The 19,315-nt window shown below is 42.0% G+C and overlaps 1 protein-coding gene across 2 annotated transcripts in view; it reads left to right on the top strand.

Moving 5' to 3' along the window:
* KMT2D (lysine methyltransferase 2D) overlaps positions 1-19,315 on the top strand; it is a 169,099-nt gene that overhangs the window by 53,879 nt on the left and 95,905 nt on the right. For both annotated transcript variants that reach the window (XM_088448524.1, XM_088448469.1), the window contains exons 23-29: positions 952-1,105; positions 3,940-4,017; positions 7,690-7,845; positions 15,739-15,802; positions 16,452-16,678; positions 16,924-16,997; positions 17,956-18,006. In XM_088448524.1, coding sequence (XP_088304650.1) covers positions 952-1,105; positions 3,940-4,017; positions 7,690-7,845; positions 15,739-15,802; positions 16,452-16,678; positions 16,924-16,997; positions 17,956-18,006 — 804 coding nt within the window. The remainder of the gene's footprint in view (positions 1-951; positions 1,106-3,939; positions 4,018-7,689; positions 7,846-15,738; positions 15,803-16,451; positions 16,679-16,923; positions 16,998-17,955; positions 18,007-19,315) is intronic.

Raw genomic sequence — 19,315 nt, 5'->3', positions numbered from 1 at the left:
ACCTAGAAGCAAGTGACTACAGTTTATGATGAAGGAGTCTTGTGCTGGCCATAATTGTGTTACAGCTGGGCGGTGTGCTTTTTAACCTTAGAGTCAGCGAGTGTCTACAGGCCACCAGTAAGAGTGGTCAGTTATGTCAGCACCCAACAAGGTGGGATAGTAAGCCTGTCTGGTCATAGCCTCATTCGTCATTTATGTGGAACAGAAGAATGGATGCAATGGTCTACAATGATTTTCCCACAGTATTCCCAAAATTATATTTTGTTGTGAGGGTACAAGTCCCCTCTAGTCGAATGGGAATCGTTCAGGGAAATAATGAGACATCGGCAAACATTTCGTGGGGTGGCTGCCTTGTAGGCATTCCACCATTATATTTCCCTAGTGCTGGAGAAGAAAAGCGGATTATTTATTTATTTTTTCCCACCCACTTATTAGTCAACCCTATTCTCCTAGCCTCTAGTGGTAAACAGACCAACCCACTCAGTGCCTGGCTTTACAGAATCCACAGCCTCAGATAATAATTTAACAATAACTTCAGACGTTCACTGCTTTTCACTTTATTGCTCTATAACCTATGTTCTTGTTTAAAACCATGATACACATTTTGCTGTGAGGCACTTTATGCAAAGGTCTCTGCTTGTTGAAAACAAATGCATGTCCATCACCTGTTATGATGAAGGCACTGTTACATCGCTGTCTGTTTTTTTTTTTTTATATATTCCGCTTCAGCTGCGGAAGCTCCCCGTCATGCTTATAGATGCAAACATGCAGACATCGCAGGTGATTTATAAATAAGGGCTAATATTTATCAGCATTGTTATAAAGTGATTGTAAATGGTATGCAAACAGTCCTGTAAAGCAATTTGCAGTGGTATCAACATTGAAGAAGTGCATTTAGTTTTTTTACACATGTGGCAAAATTGCAGTAACAACCATACTCGCCCCATGCAGGAAGCATTTTTTGGCAAGGAGCTGATGGAGCTCAGCAAGCAAGCTCTTCTCGCTGCTCGTCCTGTACCGCAGAAGGTGAAAACTGTGCAGGGCTTACCTTGTCCAGTGCCAGCTGGAGCAGCTCAGACCTCACAGCAGACCCAGCAGAGCTCAGGTAAGCACAAACGTGTTTGAATTTCCTTTTGGTGTTGATTACTAATGACTTGTAGGGCTTTGCCATATATTTGGCAAATTCTCCGCCCATATTGCATCTTGTCTATAGTGGGTAGTTGTGTGTCAGGACCATATTAAACTTCACTTAGGAGTCTGCTTCAGGACCATTGTTCAGCTTTGATTCTACCCCCAAATATGTTCTTTCCTTAAATGTGCCTAGAAGCCAGTTACTAGACATATTTTGTTATCCATTTGTGCAAGCGCTGAACAATCTTTAAAACGGTTTGATAAAATGTTTGCCTAATTGAGAACTGGCTGTGATCCCAGTAACATCTTACTATCCAGCTTATTTTGCTCATCCCTTGATGAACAGTCACCATGCTATTTTATTATGAGTATTATCACAGCTAAACTTAATTGAAGAGCTCTTAGAGGACAAAAATGAATTTAGGGAAATGAAGGCAAACTAGTGAATTCTAAACTCTCAAAGCTAATTTGCTAGCACATCATGCAAACTAGGTTAAATTGTATTTAAAATATGTTTTTGGACTTTAATATTAAAGTTAGTCTTTTTATTTAGTTTTCTTCTTATTGTCTTTGTTTACACTGCTTGCTCCCACCGCTCGTGCTGCCCAGTTTAGTTTGGTTTCTTAATATTCATCAAATATCACAAAGAACAGATGTATGTTGGTGCAGTTTTGTTAATGGTTTTGTACTGTGTAATAGTAGCAGTACCATATTTAATATTCTGTAAAATACGAAAAGTATGAAAAAATTGGTTTTAGTTGTTGCAGTCAAAATAGGATTGCAGGTGTGAAAGTCTGGTTAAGGGAAGACCCGCAAAAAGGAGTTGTCCATGAATGAACGGAGGGTCGATTATTAGCTAGGTATTTGAAAGATTCCGTGTCATGTGGACATCCAAGATGAAGTGACACAAACATGATCAGTAATGCAGGCCATCATGGGTGGTGTGAGATTTGGAAAAGATAAATTTGGGGATCTTTTGTAGAGGTGATGCTAAAATCCAAAGAGTTAATTACTTTACAAAAAAAAAAAAAAAGGTATAGATGAAGAAGAGGAGAGGACCTAATGCAGAACCTTATGGTACTCTATCTTATATACTAACTGAAGAGGAGCTGGTTCTAGGGAACAAACCCTGAAGTAGTAACTGTTTGGTATGTAGGAGGCCAAGCACCAGAATAGGACAAGAGTACTGAAGACCTAGGGTATTCAACATGTGAAGACCATAGTCCAGCAGTATAAACTCCTACAGAGAGGACAAAGAGAATTACAAGGAAGTAATGGCCATTCGGTTTAGGAGTGATCAAATCATGGACTACCTTTATGGTGCGTACACACTACACGATATGCTCCCTGAGCGATATTGTGTACTGTGTCCCTGGCAGGCTGTGCTCAATGTCGTTCATGACATTGAGCACAGCCGCTGAATGATATCATTAACGATATCGTTCAGCGCCGGGCTCTCTCCCCCATTCCCCAACATGCAGCAACCTGACAAGGTCGTCAGATTGTGCTGTATGTTCAGACGATGGACAATGTCGGAAACGACCAGCGGGAGTGCGCATCGCTGGTCGTTTTTCCGACATAAAAGTGCACGATTTGTGCACGATTACTGAGCGATTGCACGATTACGATGTCGTAATCGTGCAGTCGCTCAGTAATATCACCCAGTGTGTACCCACCATTAGTCAATGCAGTCTGTGTGAAGTGTTGGGAAGAAAAGCCTGACTGTTTAAGTTGTGTGAGGCGAGTGTAGGCAATCCATTGAAGACGCTTGGAGAGGCATGAATGAGAGATGGGATGTTAATTTGTTTGAATGATGATGGAAAGATGCCAGTGAAGGTGCAACTGGGATGATCACTGGAAATACCAATCTGTAAATATGTGAGGGGATAGTGCTGAGTGTGCCAAAGGGTATGGGTACAGAAATGAGCAGGTTGTTGCTCATGGCATAGGATACCATTTGATGTTGGGTCTTATAAAAGCTACATTTGCAGAAGATTTAAATCTCTAGAAAAAAGAACTCTACCAAAAGAAGTCCCGATCTATCTCTAGAGGGTTCGATCACATTGCTTAACAATTTTTTAAGAAAATGTTTGGTTTTATTTATTTGCTCTGTGCAGTTGCAAATCTAGAAAAATCTCCCCAGATCATCGAGTTTAAATAAAAAGAAAAACTTTTAAACTATTAAATCAGTTAACCAGTACTCTTATATTTTGAAACTATTTATCTAAATTATAAGTCTTCCACTTGTATTTTGTATTTGTGTTTTAGCGGGGTGCCGTGCCCTGCCCTATTTTGAAAGGGGGCAAAATGCGCCCTGCCCTTTTAGTGGTACCCCGCAGAAACAGCCTGCCCGCTGTCTCTGCCACCCGCGGGCCACAGTGTTCCGCAGGTGAGAAAAGCTTCGGTGATCGATCACTGCTGGGTAAAGTGCATCTTTTCACCATGAGAGGAGAGCTTAGGGGAAGCCAAGCACCCTCTGTAAATGCTGGACACTCCCTCAAGTGTGATGAATTAGGTGCGGACTCCGATGATTGCGATTTTTTTTTTTTTTTTTTTTTTTTTATAATTATAGTGGGTTTGGCAACATACAACATGTTAAAAATCCCCAACCCACCAATTCTGATAAAATTTTGGGTCGATATTGGCGAATCTAAATTGTCTAGCATGTTGATTTTGACGTACATCCGGCAGAACGGAGAATTGCCCCAATTGATTACTGGTGAATGGGCCCTATAATTTTAGGGTCAGATTAAGCTTCCTTAGACTTCTCAGTTGCAATTACAATATGTTTGATTCTTTTTTTCCCAGCAGATACTGTCCCTGCCTCTAGCTCAGAGTTGCCTCATGAAGACTCTGACAGCAATGAAACAAAAACGGAAAATCCAGGTTGGAAATTGATATGTCCACATACTGTTGATCTTTAAGAACATTACCTATAGAAAATGTAAAATGTATAAGCACTTTTAACTTAAAGCATGTAACATACAAACTTTTGTCATGGTTCATTGTTTGAATCAGATGCCCTGTTTTGAATGATTACACTGCTAAGAAATATTAAAAAAAAAAATCCTGCTGTCATCTGTGGCAGATTAGATGTGAGAAATTGTAATCTAAAAATGAAATAAAGGCATTTAAAGTAGACTTCCTGCCTGGCGCTCAAGAATTTTTTCTTTGCTTTACTCTATAGTGCTTTCTGCTATGTCAGATACCGATTTACACATCGTATTGCTTTGCAGGGGGTGCCCTGGATTAAGTGTGCCCTCCCATCTGAACTGTGGAACCTTTGTACAGTATGTGCGGGTTTCTTCCCACCTTCAAGCATGCACTATTTAGTAAAGAAAGAAAAAGTTGTTAGAGTTCCACGTGACAGGTCTGACTTAAATGAAATTGCATAAGGGCAGTGATATATTAATTAAAAAATTGATAAATATACACATCAGAGCAGCTTTATAAAGTGACTAGACTCTGGCTAATGTGCTCTCAGGCTATTGGTGGTTTGCATTGTTGGGTACTTTGAGTTTGTTGATTCATTTTGACAGCATGTGCACAGGCCTGATTTTGCTCAGTAGAAATAAAAATTAAGTGGTTAGTTGTTGCCATGATTTTTTTGTTTTGTGGGTTTCGGTCAGTGTCTCTCCTTTCCTTCTGCCTGTATTCCTGAGAAGTGGGCATAGTTATTTACCTGCCCTCCCCTCCCCGCAGTGGATACATCCGTGACCGATGTCCTCAATGTTGCTGCTGCTGTACCTTACACTGGAGACAGAATGCCGCTGCCAGAGGGAGCCCTCGGCTCAGATCTGGATAAAATCTCCACGGAGGGTTGGTCTCTCACCCTTACCCTAAACTTCCTTATTTTTGTACTGTGTTGGGTATGCAGTGGTGGATTAGTCCTCTGCATCAGAACTATAACCCTCTCATTGCTGCACTGTTCCCTTTACCAATATGTTGTAATGTGATGCTGTATTGATCATTGCTATGCAGCAACGTGTCCTTGTTTATGTCTGGTTGTGATGATCACATGAAATGGTGCGAAAGCCACTCATGCTGTATTGTTTGTCGCAGGAGTTGTGTTGTATTTCTTGGTTCCTCATTACTGATGACGAACGTGTATTTTGCCTTACAACAACCTTTGTGTCGGTTGCCTACTGTCACATTACATTACTGACGGCTCCTCTGACATACTACCATTAACATTTACACACATCCCTATGACCCCTACTAAGAAATATGGACAATTACATTTAAAAAGAAGTTACTTTATCTATGGACTATTGAGCTAGCATCTCTTAATCTGGTTACAGATATATAAGACAGTCTGTCCGTTTGTCCCCTGTCTGCCTTTTTAATTTTTCTTTCTGGCCCCAAAATTCCCAAACTCTCTCTCTCTCTCTGTTGTATTCTATGACATCATATTTTTCTGAACTGCAGGCAGTTATGTATGTATTCCTTTTTACTAGGCTACTTGGACAGCATTGCTTTTAGCCTAGACTGCATGGGTAGCCAACCCTGGTCCTTGAGAGCTACCAACAGTGCATGTTTTCTATGCCTCCTCACAGGCTCAAAAGTGAAATAATTAGCTCCACCGGTGGATCTTTTCAAATGTGTTAGTGAGTAATGAATACACCTGTGCACCAGCTAGGTGGTCTGGAATACATGAACTGTTAGTAGCTCTCGAGGACCGAGGTTGGCTACCCCTGGCCTAGAGACACCCAGAAATATGCATTTAAAAGTTTTATTGATATTTTGTAAATAATGGTAAAACTGACCTCTTCCTGTAGATTTCCATGCATTGGTAATTTGTGCAAGTTGTTTGAAGTTGTGTACAAACAAAAACAAATACAGGTTAAATGATTAATGATTTAAGGAGATCATGCTGAGGAACGTATCAATATAAAGGGATTTTCTTTTATATTCTGTGATAATGCAGTGAACCCATTTAAGTGAGCCAATTTGATATAATTTTCCTATTGTGAAAGATTTTGTTTAAGATTAAATAGAGAGTAGATACTCCTAGTGTATTACACATTCTCCAGTATGTGAATGCCTTATAAATGGGCCTCACAATCATTAGGTCCCTATGAACACATTTATTCATGAAGTTATTTATTTCCATAGTGTTTTGCAGAGAATATATCAGTCATTCATATCAGCCCGCTGCCTCAGTGGAGATTACAATCAGTATATTTCTATCACATGGAGACACACACACAGACGCTAGGATTTATTTCTTTGTCAGAAACCAATTAACCTGCCAGTATGGTGTGTGTTTAATTTTTTGGGTGTGTGTGGGAGGAAACCTGAGGTCTCGGAGGGAACCCAAGCAAACACAGGAGTACATACAAACCCTGCACATATCTCACTCCCTACCTTTCAATACCAGATTGACTAAAACTGCAGAAAGCTGCTTCTGAGGTCCATTGGGGATTTCAAGACAGTACTATGGGTGCTGACGTGTTTGCCTTCATAGTGATATGTGGTCACTGTTCTTTTCAAGCTGCGGTTATCTTTTTGTGGATGTAGAACAACACACCACAGATTAATGTAGCTGCCCTTGAATATATATGCTTAGGGTTTTCTTGTCCTTCTTGCTTGCTTGTTGTGGAGACTTTAGCGCATTTAAATTGTTAATTTTTGATTTCTGATACAGAAGCCATTTAAACTCTGCTGTTGATCCTGGTTCACAATTAGCATCTTATATATTTTTTAGAATTTTTATTATAGAGTTTTTTTAATACAACATGTAGCAATAAACCATACAGACAACCTAAACTTACCCTTATCAAAACCAAAAAAGCTGTGTAAAATAAATTAAAACAGTTTTAAAAATTGTTAGGAATATTACGTAGCAGCTTGCCCCTTTCTTAGCTGTTGGCGAAACATTAAGGGCTCTACTTACTAAAAAGTGTGTAAAAATAGAGATACTGCAAAAACATGCAGTACACTAAACCCGTATAATATATAATTTATTTATTTTTTTAATCTGCCAGCCCAATTAATTGTTTTTCTGCTTTCTCCTAATGTAACACCATATAAAAATGGTGTTTTACTTTTGGAAAAGTTAACTTTCTCTTCTCCATAAATAGCAGCACTCCCCATTGAAAACTATGGAGACTGTATCACTAAGAGAATAGGTAAGAAAACTCAGTGGAATTGTCGACTTTACTTACTTTAGTTTTCTCTTCTATTAATAGGGAGAATAGAAAAATTGTATTTTCTTCAGCTGAAATGCTGGTGAAGAGGTTTTTATGTTTACTAAATAGAGCCCTAAATGTCTTGATAAAAATTGGTCTCCAATCAATACCCCATTGCAGCTCTTTATAAAGAGGGATTATATGTATGTTTTTGCTGTTCTGTTGTGTTTTTTTTTTCTACTTTTTTCTTCACCCAACTCTGTGTTTAAGGCATCTATGTGCAACTTTATGTTCACTTCTTAATTTTGTAATCGTTTCAGTTTTAATCACTTGTGTCCCACCTTCGCTCTGTATGACGGTGTTGCTTCATGGAATCATTGTTATTAAATCTGACTATACTGCCATGTCTGTGACTTATGAATTTCAGAGTTGCCCAAGATGGAGAGTACAGATATCCAAGAGCTGCTAAAGGATGTGCTTGGTACCAATGAACGCGAACAACCTGTTGGTAGCTCCAGTGGCCGAATTGAAGGACCCACAGCAACTGGATCAGTGACCCAGAGTCAAAGACCCTTTGTTCAAGGTATTCCAATTCTGTGTTTTCAAGCTTATACTAATTGTGCGATTCGCTAGGTTAGAAGTAGAGAAGAGCGATTTTGGTTTTGCTGAAAACTGAACACATTCAAACTTCGGGGTTCCGAGTAGAACAGAGCTATGACATGGGTCTTCCCGCAAATCGGGCCTCGGATTTAAAAATTGGATGTGACTTTTTTTTTTTTTTCTTTTATTGCATGTAAGTCCCTCTCTTGTGATTTCAGGTGCCAAAATTTGTCACAATTTACTGGAAATTAATGTTGTTGTTAATAATGCTATAGGAACAAAAACAGGTCCAAGTTACATGATTTTAGCTGTTTTTTTTTTATCATTTCTTTAAAGAAAACCAAAACCGAACCAAAATACGGGGGTCAGTTTCTGGAATGCATTGAAAGCTTCTTAGAAGTAGAAGTAATGTACTGGAATTTCCATAAAATTAACACTTTATAAGAAGTGATTGTCAGCACATTGTGAAGTGTATATATATCTGGGTGAGATAATGTACTGTAATCTAGGATGTTCTAAAGCACATTTCCTTATGTGGAACTTTTAGATAGATTTAAATATCTGTAATTGTTTTAAGAGGAATTTTATTTCCTTTTAACAACAGTTTTCTCTTTCATCCAATAGAGGGACACTGATAAAGTGCGGATATAGAGCATTAATTAGGACTAAGGATGTATAATCTCCTCTCTCTTCTATATCCCTGTCGTGCACCATTTGAGCAGTGTGATTTTTGCTGCACTGCTTTGGCAGATTCTATTCTAATGGGGCCCATACTTTTAGGCTGTATTGGGGCAATTCCCCCGTTCTGCCAACGCCAGGGTTGGGGGATCAGAGAAATCCAACATGACAATCTTGATTCCGACCCAGAAATGGTTGGGTTTGGTGAGTCTGGGATTTCTCTGACAGATTGCCGTGGATTGGTGTTCTATGGTCATCGGATTGGCATTGGTAGAATGTGGGAATCTGGCCGTAGATGTATAGCCTGCATTAGTTTTAGCTTTGTCATTTCCCGCAATGGTTTATTTAATCTACCTCTCCAGTGAACACCTGAAGCTGACTGCTTTCCCAGGCTTTCTGCAAACCAGAGCTGGCTGAGGAAGCTCTCTTTCGGTGCCACCTCCTGATGTGGGTACAGTCCTCCAGGTGGACTTCTACAGTACTTGACAGACCTAGTAATCCTGGAGTTCAGCTGTTTTGCAACAGATTACTAGTGTATATCTACCTCCCACAAAAAACTGAAACCTGAGATTTCTCCTTCATCCACTGTGGGATACTGGAGTAACACTGGGCTATGGACGATGGTGTGAGGAGTCTGGCACTTTTAAATCTTTATAGAGAATGGCTTGGTTCCACCTGACTTGTGTGTAATTTAAGTGCCTGTTGGAGCCAGGTTTCTTTTCAGGCTGCTGAGCAGCCCGTCATTTTTACTTTTAGTTTTTTCGGAACCTGCTGGGTCTACTCATTCTCTAAGCAAGCTTCTGCATGCAGAAAAGCCTGTCAGAACTGAGCACCTCAGTGGGAACTTACATTATAGCCAAGCAGTTTAGAATACTCCCAGGAGTCCAACTGTGCAGGGACAGGCTAAATCCGCACAGCTATAGACAGCAGTCATCACCAGACAGCCTTCCTGCTACAAAATGCGGGATCAGGATTGTTACCCTCCTTCACCTTGCAAGGGCTGCATGTGTAAAGTTTGGTTTGTTTTCTTTATCCTTCATCCACTAGGGGACACTGGAGCATATACAGTGGGGTATAGACAGGTGTGAGAGTGGAGCCTGGCACTTAAAATTTCTTCAGAAGTGTAGTTGGCTCCTCCCCCTCTATACCCCACCCGACTTCAGGTTAGATTATGTGCCCTAGAGGAGCGGGTGCACAGAGAGGGCTGTCTATAGCCCGTTTTATTTTTTCCTTTTTATTTATTCTATTCTACAGGCAGTCTATAAAACCACAGTCTGCCTGCAACGTGGGAAGCCGCCGGACTCTGAGGACCCGCCACAGCGCACGAGCTCGTGTCCAGGCCACACACACTGGCTACTATCGGAGTGGGACCTGCCACAGCGCACGCGCTTGTGTCCGGGTCCCTGGTCAACCGCTACTGTCAGCCCGCCACAGCGCACTCACTCGTGTCCGGTACCATGGTTGATAACATGGCCGCTGCCCACAATGAGAGGGGAGACCCGCCACAGCGCACGCGCTTGTGTCCGGGTCTCCATTGCTACCCACGCACCGGCGGCAGGACTGGTAAGTTTGCCCCAGCCCCCTTGTTAGAAAGGGGGATGGGTAATGTAGTGTGGGTGCCCTAAGAATTCCCTACACCTGGGAGCTGTTCAATACTAGGAAGGCTTTACAGCACAGCTCCCCAGACTCCCGGCTTATCCTGTGGACCGGGAGTCCGTCTCTCAGGGAGCTGACTCTAGCAGCCGACATAATGGCACTGTTCTGTCCTCCCTGTCCTCAGCACATGACAGGGAGAGAGGATGATTTTTTTATTACGGCTTGGCAGTTTCACTCTGCGCAGGTACACACTGGCTGCCTGCCAGTCATTGGAAGGGAGTGGGCATTCTGAAGTACAGAGTGTGCTGTTCCAGGTCCCCGAGGTCCGCCGCGCTCCTCAGGCTACATGGCGGAGTTCCCGCGCTCAGTTCCTGATCTAGCTGCCGGCGGTAAGTCGGGGATAAGTAGAGGTTTCTCTGCGGGTCACAGCGCTGCAACCAACCGGCCGGTCTCAGCCCCCATACCGGGCATACCCCCCCCACCGGACATAGACATACGGTGTCCATCCGAGCACATTCTTCCCAGCCAATAGCGGGTAACAGCCGCAGCTGTTAAAGACACGGCGGGGGGTCCTGGGGTTTGCATCAGCGCGGCAAAAGGGCAGCTGTCCACGCGCTGTATATGGTATAGGCAGCTATTCCCAATGATAGTCGCTGGTGCTCTGGTACATCATCATATACAGAGCATATAACTTTATATAATTTTGACTTCCTCTGAGCTGCAAACAGCTATTTCAGCTGTGAGGGTGCCATTTTACCATACATTCCCGCTGGGACTTGTGTTTCTTTATAGTAAGCCTTCTTATTCTGAAGGTTCCTTATGCTGAGGCCGTCTGAGCTATTGCTTCTTACTTTGTGTTAGGTTTTATCACCTTGCTCATAGGTTCTCAGTAGGTATGTGTATGTATGTATGTGTATATGTATGTTAGTGTAATTCTCACATAGGGACAAGTCCTAATCTGTTTGGTGTTTGTATGGTATGAGTTTCCTGTAATCTCATAACTCGCTATATTTTTTTACTCAGGGCTAAGACGGCCTTTCACCAAGGCTCATTTGACTTCTATTCATTGCTCATTTCAGCAGCACTTATACTAAAATTTGAAACGATTGACTGGCACATATAGTTGGACCTACCCTGGGGACGGCCCAGCCTGCGGGTTCCATTCCCTTCCCTGCTCCAGTGTGATCTACTATATTACACTGGAGGTTTATTGCTTTAGCTATCTCCGCCTGCTAGCCTACTTAGCCATTGTACATTTGCTGCTGGGCTAGATAACTTGGACTTCTGGGCCTTCACTGCGCAATGCTTCATAGGTTTGATTCCTGGGATTTTAGCCATATCTATTCCTTCCGGAGTGATGAGCATTTTTTAAATATATTATATCGGTGTTCATACTCCATGAAATCACACCAGTTAGAGAGGATACACTATAAGTATGGTGTTCGTTTACCTCCTTTTACGGTTCCCTATTATTTAGAAGAGCTAATTTAACAGGGTTGCGATCTTTGGGATTCTGAGACGGCAATTATTGTACTGGTTAGGTGTGTATCCACTAGCAGATAGTGGAACGACAGTACGATTCCAACATTGCGGGATCGCGCATCACTGGTCGTTTTAGACATTTTCATGCCCGATTTCGTGCATGATTAATGAGCGATTGAACGCTAACGTTATCGTTCAATTGCTCATTTTAATCGGCAAGTGGATACGCGTTTTTTTGCCTCGCTATATAGCTTGGATTAAGTCCACCTTGCGGCGTATTTTATTTTATTTTTTTTACTTTCTACGTCTGTGTGTGTATATGTGTGTGTGTGTATATAGACATATAAAAATGTATTATAGTGTGTGTGTGTGTGTATAATATATATATATATATATATATATATATATATTATACATACACACACAGTATGTGTGTGTATATATAATTATATATAAAAAGTACGTCTCATTAGAACTCTCTGGGGTGGATGGGCTGGTAAGAGTTAGGTTCCTCCCATAGGAGTGTGGGGATTCTATGAGTCATAGCGTATGGTTCCTCTAGGAAATCACACGTCTCTAATAACAAATCTGCTAAGTTTTGTTTACAGGCTGCATCTCCCACTGGAGCAGCTTCAGCCTAAAGACCAGGATTGAGAACGTAAGCTCTCTGACCTTTACAAAGGTCGTTGATATTCTACATACCTCAGTCTTTTGGTGTCTGCAGAGTGATCCTCCGGTCAGTATGGTTTCTGCATGACCAAGCGATTTCTAGCTGCTCACAGGTAAGAGGTTCTTCATTCCATTGAGAGGTTAACACTTGTATTGCCAGTCTTGTGTATTAGCTTACTTTTCGTCCTGGTTACCTTGGTTATAGGTATTGCTCTTCAGGTCACTGGTTTTTCTAGTGTTTTCTGAGTATGCCCTTCTTTCTATTAAAATTACCTTAGTTGTCCTCGGGTTCCGGATTACAAACTTCAAACATACGTTACTGAAACGTGTAATACCGCAGGTTTTCTTGCTTAGGTTTTCTTGCTTAGGTTTCATGGTTCATACCGATCTTCAATGTTACTTGGTGGCAATTTTTAAGATCTATTGTGGGTCTTGGTTTCATAATGTAGCGGTTGTCAAATCTGCTCTACTTACAGAAGGTCCGGGGTTCATTCCTCGGTGAGAACGAAGAGATCAGTCATGAACCTAACTCCTTAACTGCCTTAACATAGCCTACGTTTTCCTTGTAGATACTTTTGGAGATTGGACCTTTTATCGTACACTGTTGATACTTGCCAGTGGTTCCAATTGTTCTACACCCTCTATTAGAGGTCTGTGGCACTGGCCGTTCATTTTTTTTTTATCCTTGCAGGCCACCCATCGCTGTGATGTGATAATTGGTGCGTTAGTCTAGAGGTGCCCATCCACTAAACGATTAAATTGAGCAATTTGAACAATAACAATATCGTTCATAAATCGTTCGCAAATCATTTGCAAATTGTCTAAAATGACCAGCGATGCGCGCTCCCGACATCTGTCATTGGGCAAACATGCTGGACAACCTGATCATAACGTCAGGTTGAGCATGTTAGCAGATGATTGATGTTCCTACATTGAAGGACTGCAGTCTTTTGCCTGTCTTCTAGTGGATGGGCAGCATAAGAGTTCATTATTATTATCTACCAGACATGGTCTGATGTCGTTCCAGCACATGGAAGTCTGCTGCTACTCAGTCTTACAGTCTTACACACTGTGGTTCTCGTAATTTTCTTGCTGTTCGGTCTTATCTTCCTTAGACCGTCAGTGGTTACTTGTTTTTGGCCTGGATTTCAGAATCTGTTGCATGGCTACCTCTTCTGCGTCCCTCCTGCGGGGAGTTCTCCTGTCTCCTTTAGGGCTTCCTACTTCTGAATTCTTAATCTTGTGATAATCTACTGATTTCTCCAATTGGTTGGATTTGAGCTCCTACAAAAAGTGGACCTTCTTTATGATCTTAGTCAGCCTTTGGTTCTTTTTACGTATTATTAGAGCTTGGAATTTTGTTACTCCCTTCTATTGGTCATGAGTTCTGCACATTGTTGGACTCTTTGTAACTGCCGGCATCGGCTTCCCAGGTTGTTCATTCTTGCTGCTTCTTAATAGCCTGCAGACTCATCTTCACGGTCTCTTTATGTAGTTCAGGTTCTTATGTCTTGTGCTCATATTCTTTTCCAGGCTCTCAGTTTGACATATGGCTGTACGAGAATTGGTTTATACAGGGTCATGGTTATCCGTTGTCCTTGGGCCTCTTTTTCGTATTGGTCGCACGTCTCAGCGCCTTCCCACTCGGGGAGATCAGCTTTGGGACGTCCCCACTGTATATGCTCCAGTGTCCTCTAGTGGATGAAGGAGAAAATAGGATTTTGGTACTTACCGATAAATCCCTTTTTCCGATTCCATAGGGGACACTGAACGCCCTCCCAGCGATGTCCCTTATTGCAGTGTTGGTAAATTTTAGCTGCAGCTTGGTTGTCTGCAGTGTGTAGTTTGGTAGTCACTTGGGGTGACTGTTTCAGGTCCTGGACTTTTCTTGGTTGCTTCCTCCTTTTTTGTCTCTCCTTCTCTGTTGGCTTTGCTCCCTGGCTCCACTCGGGCTTGGTAAATCTTAACTGAAGTCGGGTGGGGTATAGAGGGGGATTAGCCAACTACACATCTGAAGAAATTTAAAATGCCAGGCTCCACTCTCACACCCGTCTATACCCCACTGTATATGCTCCAATGTCCCCTATGGAATCGGAGAAAGGGATTTATCGGTAAGTAACAAAATCCTATTTTTCAAAATGTTTAAATTCCTAACCCTCAGTGATTAGCTGTGTAGACCAGACTGTTGGTTTATTATTCTACCTACCACTCTGAGAATAACTGTAATGGTGTGTGTGTTATTCTGGCGCTAATGTGCTCCTGTCATATTAATTGTCATTTGTTGTTTTTTATTTCTGTACCTGATGTTTTCAGGCTGCATTGTGCGGGGTTTGTTTGAATACTGCCTCTCTCTGTATCCATTACCCTATCACCATTATGTCTGGCCAATACTGCTGGTTTGCTCCCTGAAAAATGCGGAGCTATACTAAAAGTGTTTGCATGTTCCAAGTTTAAAGCAAAATTTTCTCAGGTCTGTCTGTGAGTCTGCTCTGTGGAGGTTCCAAGTAGTGCTGTGCCAGCAAGCGTTTCCCCACCAGTGGTGTCACTGATGTCTGAACTGCTACAACAGTTAGCAGCTTCACGGCAGGTAGCTATACCGCCTTCTGCTGCGGCACCTATTCTGTCAGGACTTTCACAGGAGACACCTTCGGGATTAACCATTTCCGATTCAGTCCTCTTAGTCCGTCGAATCTCCCTGGGTTTAGGGGTTGGAGCATTTGGTTCAAGGGTTGGTATAAGTCTCTTCCTCCTGAGAGGGACTGATGGAACCTTCCTCCAGAAGCTTAGGTGAGGCACCCAGGCAGAGTGGTCCTTAGAAACGCAGACTCCCAGCTATCCTACTGACTTGAGAGGATTCAAATTAAAAGGTTCATCTCAGGGAGAAGAAGAGGAGCATATCAAGGAATCAGACCTCAAATTTTCTTGGGTGACTAAAGTATTCTGCTAATACGCAGTGTGTGGAAACTTTAAACAAAGCTATCTGCCATGTTTTACAAATCTCTGACGCAGACTACCAGGAGTCTCAATAGACCTCCTCTTTTTAAAAGGAAGCGTAAGCGACCGGTTACCATCTTCTCAGTTAGAGAAGCTACTGTCCTCTGCATGGTTGCATCCAGATCACAAGTTGCAGATATCCAGACTCATGTTATCTCACTTCATGTTATCACTTCCTATTGCGGAGTGCTAAGTGAGAATCTCACCCATTGGTGGATCCCAACTGTCAAAAAAGACTACTATCTTGGTACCTAGAGCTACCTCTCTCGAGGATAGTCCTGATGGGAATCTAGAGAATACTCTGGGTTATAACTCCCTTCCACCCATTCTAATCTCTGCATTGGTCAACAAGGCTTTTGAAAAACGGGTGGTCTGTGAATGCTCACATGCCGCCTTGAAAAGTAACAATGTCTGCCCATGTGTATCATAGTATTTATTAAAAGTTTTATATTTTCAGGTGTTTCCCTTGCTTCTAACCTTCAGCTGGAGTCCTATTCTCAGTCTGGATTCTTAGACACCAGGTATGTTCATTTGACGTTGTGTCAGAACATTTATGATGATTCAGTTTAATGGGGGGTATCCACTAAGCGATTTAAGCAAGCAATTGCACGATAATGATGCCGTTATCGTGCAATCCCTTGCAAATCGCGCATGCATTGAGCATGCATCTGGGATGTTTTGGACGGAAGCGACCCGCGAGTCGCTTCCAACATCGCCCGTACATACAGGTCAACCTGACGATCTTGTCAGGTTCTGCATACGCGGGGATGAGGGATGTGCCGGGACTGAACGAGTGAACGTTCAGTGTAGGCACATCACTAGCTATACAAACGACAGCACGATTGCAATGTCGCAATCGAGCTGTCGTTTGTATATCGCTAAGTGGATACCCCTCTTAAAGCTTTTAATATTGAATTTTACAGATGCCCAAACCTATTTTCTACTAAGGCTATATTAAACCTTGTAATAAGGAGTCTTGCTCCAGTGTTTACCCTGGTCAGCGATTCATTTACAGTACAATTATATTATGTTTCTTTGGTTAGACCAGTGATTGACTGTAGGCTTATGTACCATTTGTTGTGTTATACTGGTTTCATTTCAACTTATGAAATGATTAAGTAGACTTTTTTTGACAACCACTTACTACAGGTCTGTTTTCTATTCGTACAGGGACCGGATTGGTTTGTTCAGTCCTGAGCAGTGTGACACTGATGGCTCATGGACCACAGCATCTACCCCTACTACACCGACCACAGAGGGAGAAAACGATGGCCTTTCCTACAACCAACGCAGCTTGCAACGCTGGGAGAAAGATGAAGAGTTAGGGGAGCTGTCTACAATTTCACCAGTCCTCTACGCAAATAAAAATTTCCCTAACTTAAAGAAGGACTACCCAGGTGAGAAATGCCTGTTCTATACCAAACTTCACTGAATGTCTCTCTTATAATTGTTTACAGTCTCTTTATAGAAATGTCTTATTGTGCTACACTGGTTTGATTTTTGCCAAGAACACCGTGTACAATGGGTGCGATTGGTTTACTTGTAGATTTATTAAAATATTTTTTCATTAAAAGAAAAGGATAGATACATCGATGGTTCTGAGATTTGTGATTTATATTTTAATATTCTCTTGTCATGTTAGATTGGTCCAGTCGGTGCAAGCAGATCATGAAACTATGGAGGAAAGTACCTGCCCCAGACAAAGCTCCTTATTTGGTGAGAGTTGTATGATCTTTAATATCTGATTATATCTTTATTGCTGTATCACATAGTAATCTCTATTTCTGCTTACTTTGGCATAACATGGTTTCTAATTTAGATTTATCTTTGGATAAAAGGCTACTTTTAACTCAGACTTCAAAGGTGACACTGTTACTCTGAAACCAGAGGCGTAGTGTGGAGCCATGGCACCCTGAGCAGGCTCATCTCAACACACACGCACACACACACGCACACACACACACACGCACACACACACTAAAGTGAAGGAAAAAACAGTGGCAGTGTAAATATCCTGATTAACTGGAGAGCTGCCAATCACTATTACAAGCCTCTGTAGGCAGACACAGTCGAAGCCACACTGTGCCCCTCCTTGTATGCTAGTTCACCCAACCACTCCAATATGCTCCACAGTGCCCACCTGTATGCCCACCCCTTATTTTCCAGCTCCTCTTGAATCCTTCTGGGTTTCTGGCTTTGAGTTCTTCATGCACATTCAGCGCAGAGCTGCTCCTCAGTGTCACGGACGTGATGTGTTACGTGACCATAAATAGGGGATTCGGGAGCTGCTCTGTGCTGTATGTACTGTGCAAGCAGCCCTCGTATGGGAACAGGTGCCATTGGGCATCTGTTCGGAAAATTGCAGGGTCAGGGATGTGGCGGAAGTGGAACTTTTGTCGCCTAGCAATATAGGTGAAGGAAAGTACAGTTACATTCTGTTTATGCCCACTGTAACCCCTGGTGCAGCCAGCTATAGGCACATTTGTATGGTGAGCAATATATTAGCTCTCTACACATAGAGGATGCAACTACTTGTGGGTTGTATCAGTAACCAGTCTATTATGTAGCAGAAACTTAGGTCTCTTTGATGTCTTTAGTTACTACTGTCTTACATACACTACACTTTAAGTTGGACTTGTTTTAGTTGAACTTGTATGTTTTTTGTTCTCTGTAGCAAAAGGCCAAAGACAATCGTGCAGCACATCGTATAAACAAGGTACAGAAGGTAGGTACTTAAGATTCCTCTAAATAATAGAATTGGGTACTAAACAAGCCACTAGTCTATTTTTGTTTTATGTATAGTGCTTGCATTTATATTTAATAGGAACTGTTTTAAATTGTACCTTTTTATGCAGTATTCTAATTCAACTTTCATCCTATCTGGGGGATACTGCAGACTGTGGTTTTAGCAGGGAGGCTGAGGAGTAGGCACTAAATAGTTAATCTATTGGAACTTAAACTGTGTTTAGTTATAAAAATTAAAATTTATTGTGCATAATTGTTTTCTGCCATTTCTGAACACCATTTTAGCTTGTATTGCACTGGAGGGTGGGGGGATATCTTTGTATACAGGACCTCCTCTGGACAGTTTTCCCAGTGCTGTTAGATGTGCTTCTGAGGAGGGGATCCCAGACTTTTGCAGGGGTCCCGGGTCCCGAATTGCCTTAGCTGGCAGCAGCAGGTCTGTTACTGACGGCCACAACCTATCTAAGGTAGCACTGGGCTGTTCAGATATCCCGGTCTCTGCACGTGTAATTTAGGCTTCGGTGGCCGTGATGTGAAGGGCACTCCTCATGGCAGGCATGCTCCTAGGAGAGTAATTTAATTGGGACTGCTGTGATCACATTGGTGAAGGTTATTCCTGAGTTATATGGAGACAGCCCTTCCCCTCCACACTACAACTCTTCCCGGGGCAGACTTTCTCACTAAGTTTACGCTGTCTGCTGGATTCAGATGTAGGAGTTAATATTTAAATTTACTTTTGTAAGTGTTCGGTTAGTGCTCTTTCTCTGCTCTGGTTTGGCTATAATATAAATTATAGGGTATGCATTTCTATCTGAATGTTATGTAGAGATTATTTGCTATACTCTTAGTATGCAGACAGAGGGGGAATTCATTTGTTTTTAGGTGATAATTAATGGGCGCCCGACGTCCCAATTCAATTGTTTTGGATGCCTATTAATTATTGCGCTTGTTGCGCCCAAAAGTACCGGGTTTAGCCACATAAAGCTGTTAAACCCGCCTAAAGTATTGGTAGGTCACCCAAATTACAGGCTTTTCCCAGGAGGCTGCGAGCAGAAATATATGCACCTGCAGAACTCGCGCCTGATCGGAGCAACAATTGAATTGCTCAACCAGGCTCCCATTAGTTAAAGCTGCAATAAAAACAATTGAATTCCCCCAAGAATGGCCTATATGTATTTATATGTCTTGTTGAGCATGGTTAGACTGTCAGCATTAATGCCTCACAAGCATGAAATACTTCTATATCCTTTACCTTTTGTACAAAGGACTATGAGTACAATATGCGTTCT

The sequence above is a fragment of the Taudactylus pleione genome, unplaced genomic scaffold (assembly GCF_031769625.1).
Source record: "Taudactylus pleione unplaced genomic scaffold, aTauple2 ptg000005l, whole genome shotgun sequence".
Lineage (NCBI taxonomy): Eukaryota > Metazoa > Chordata > Amphibia > Anura > Myobatrachidae > Taudactylus > Taudactylus pleione.
Note: the sequence above shows the minus strand (reverse complement) of the source record. Positions and strands in the feature narration are given on the sequence as shown.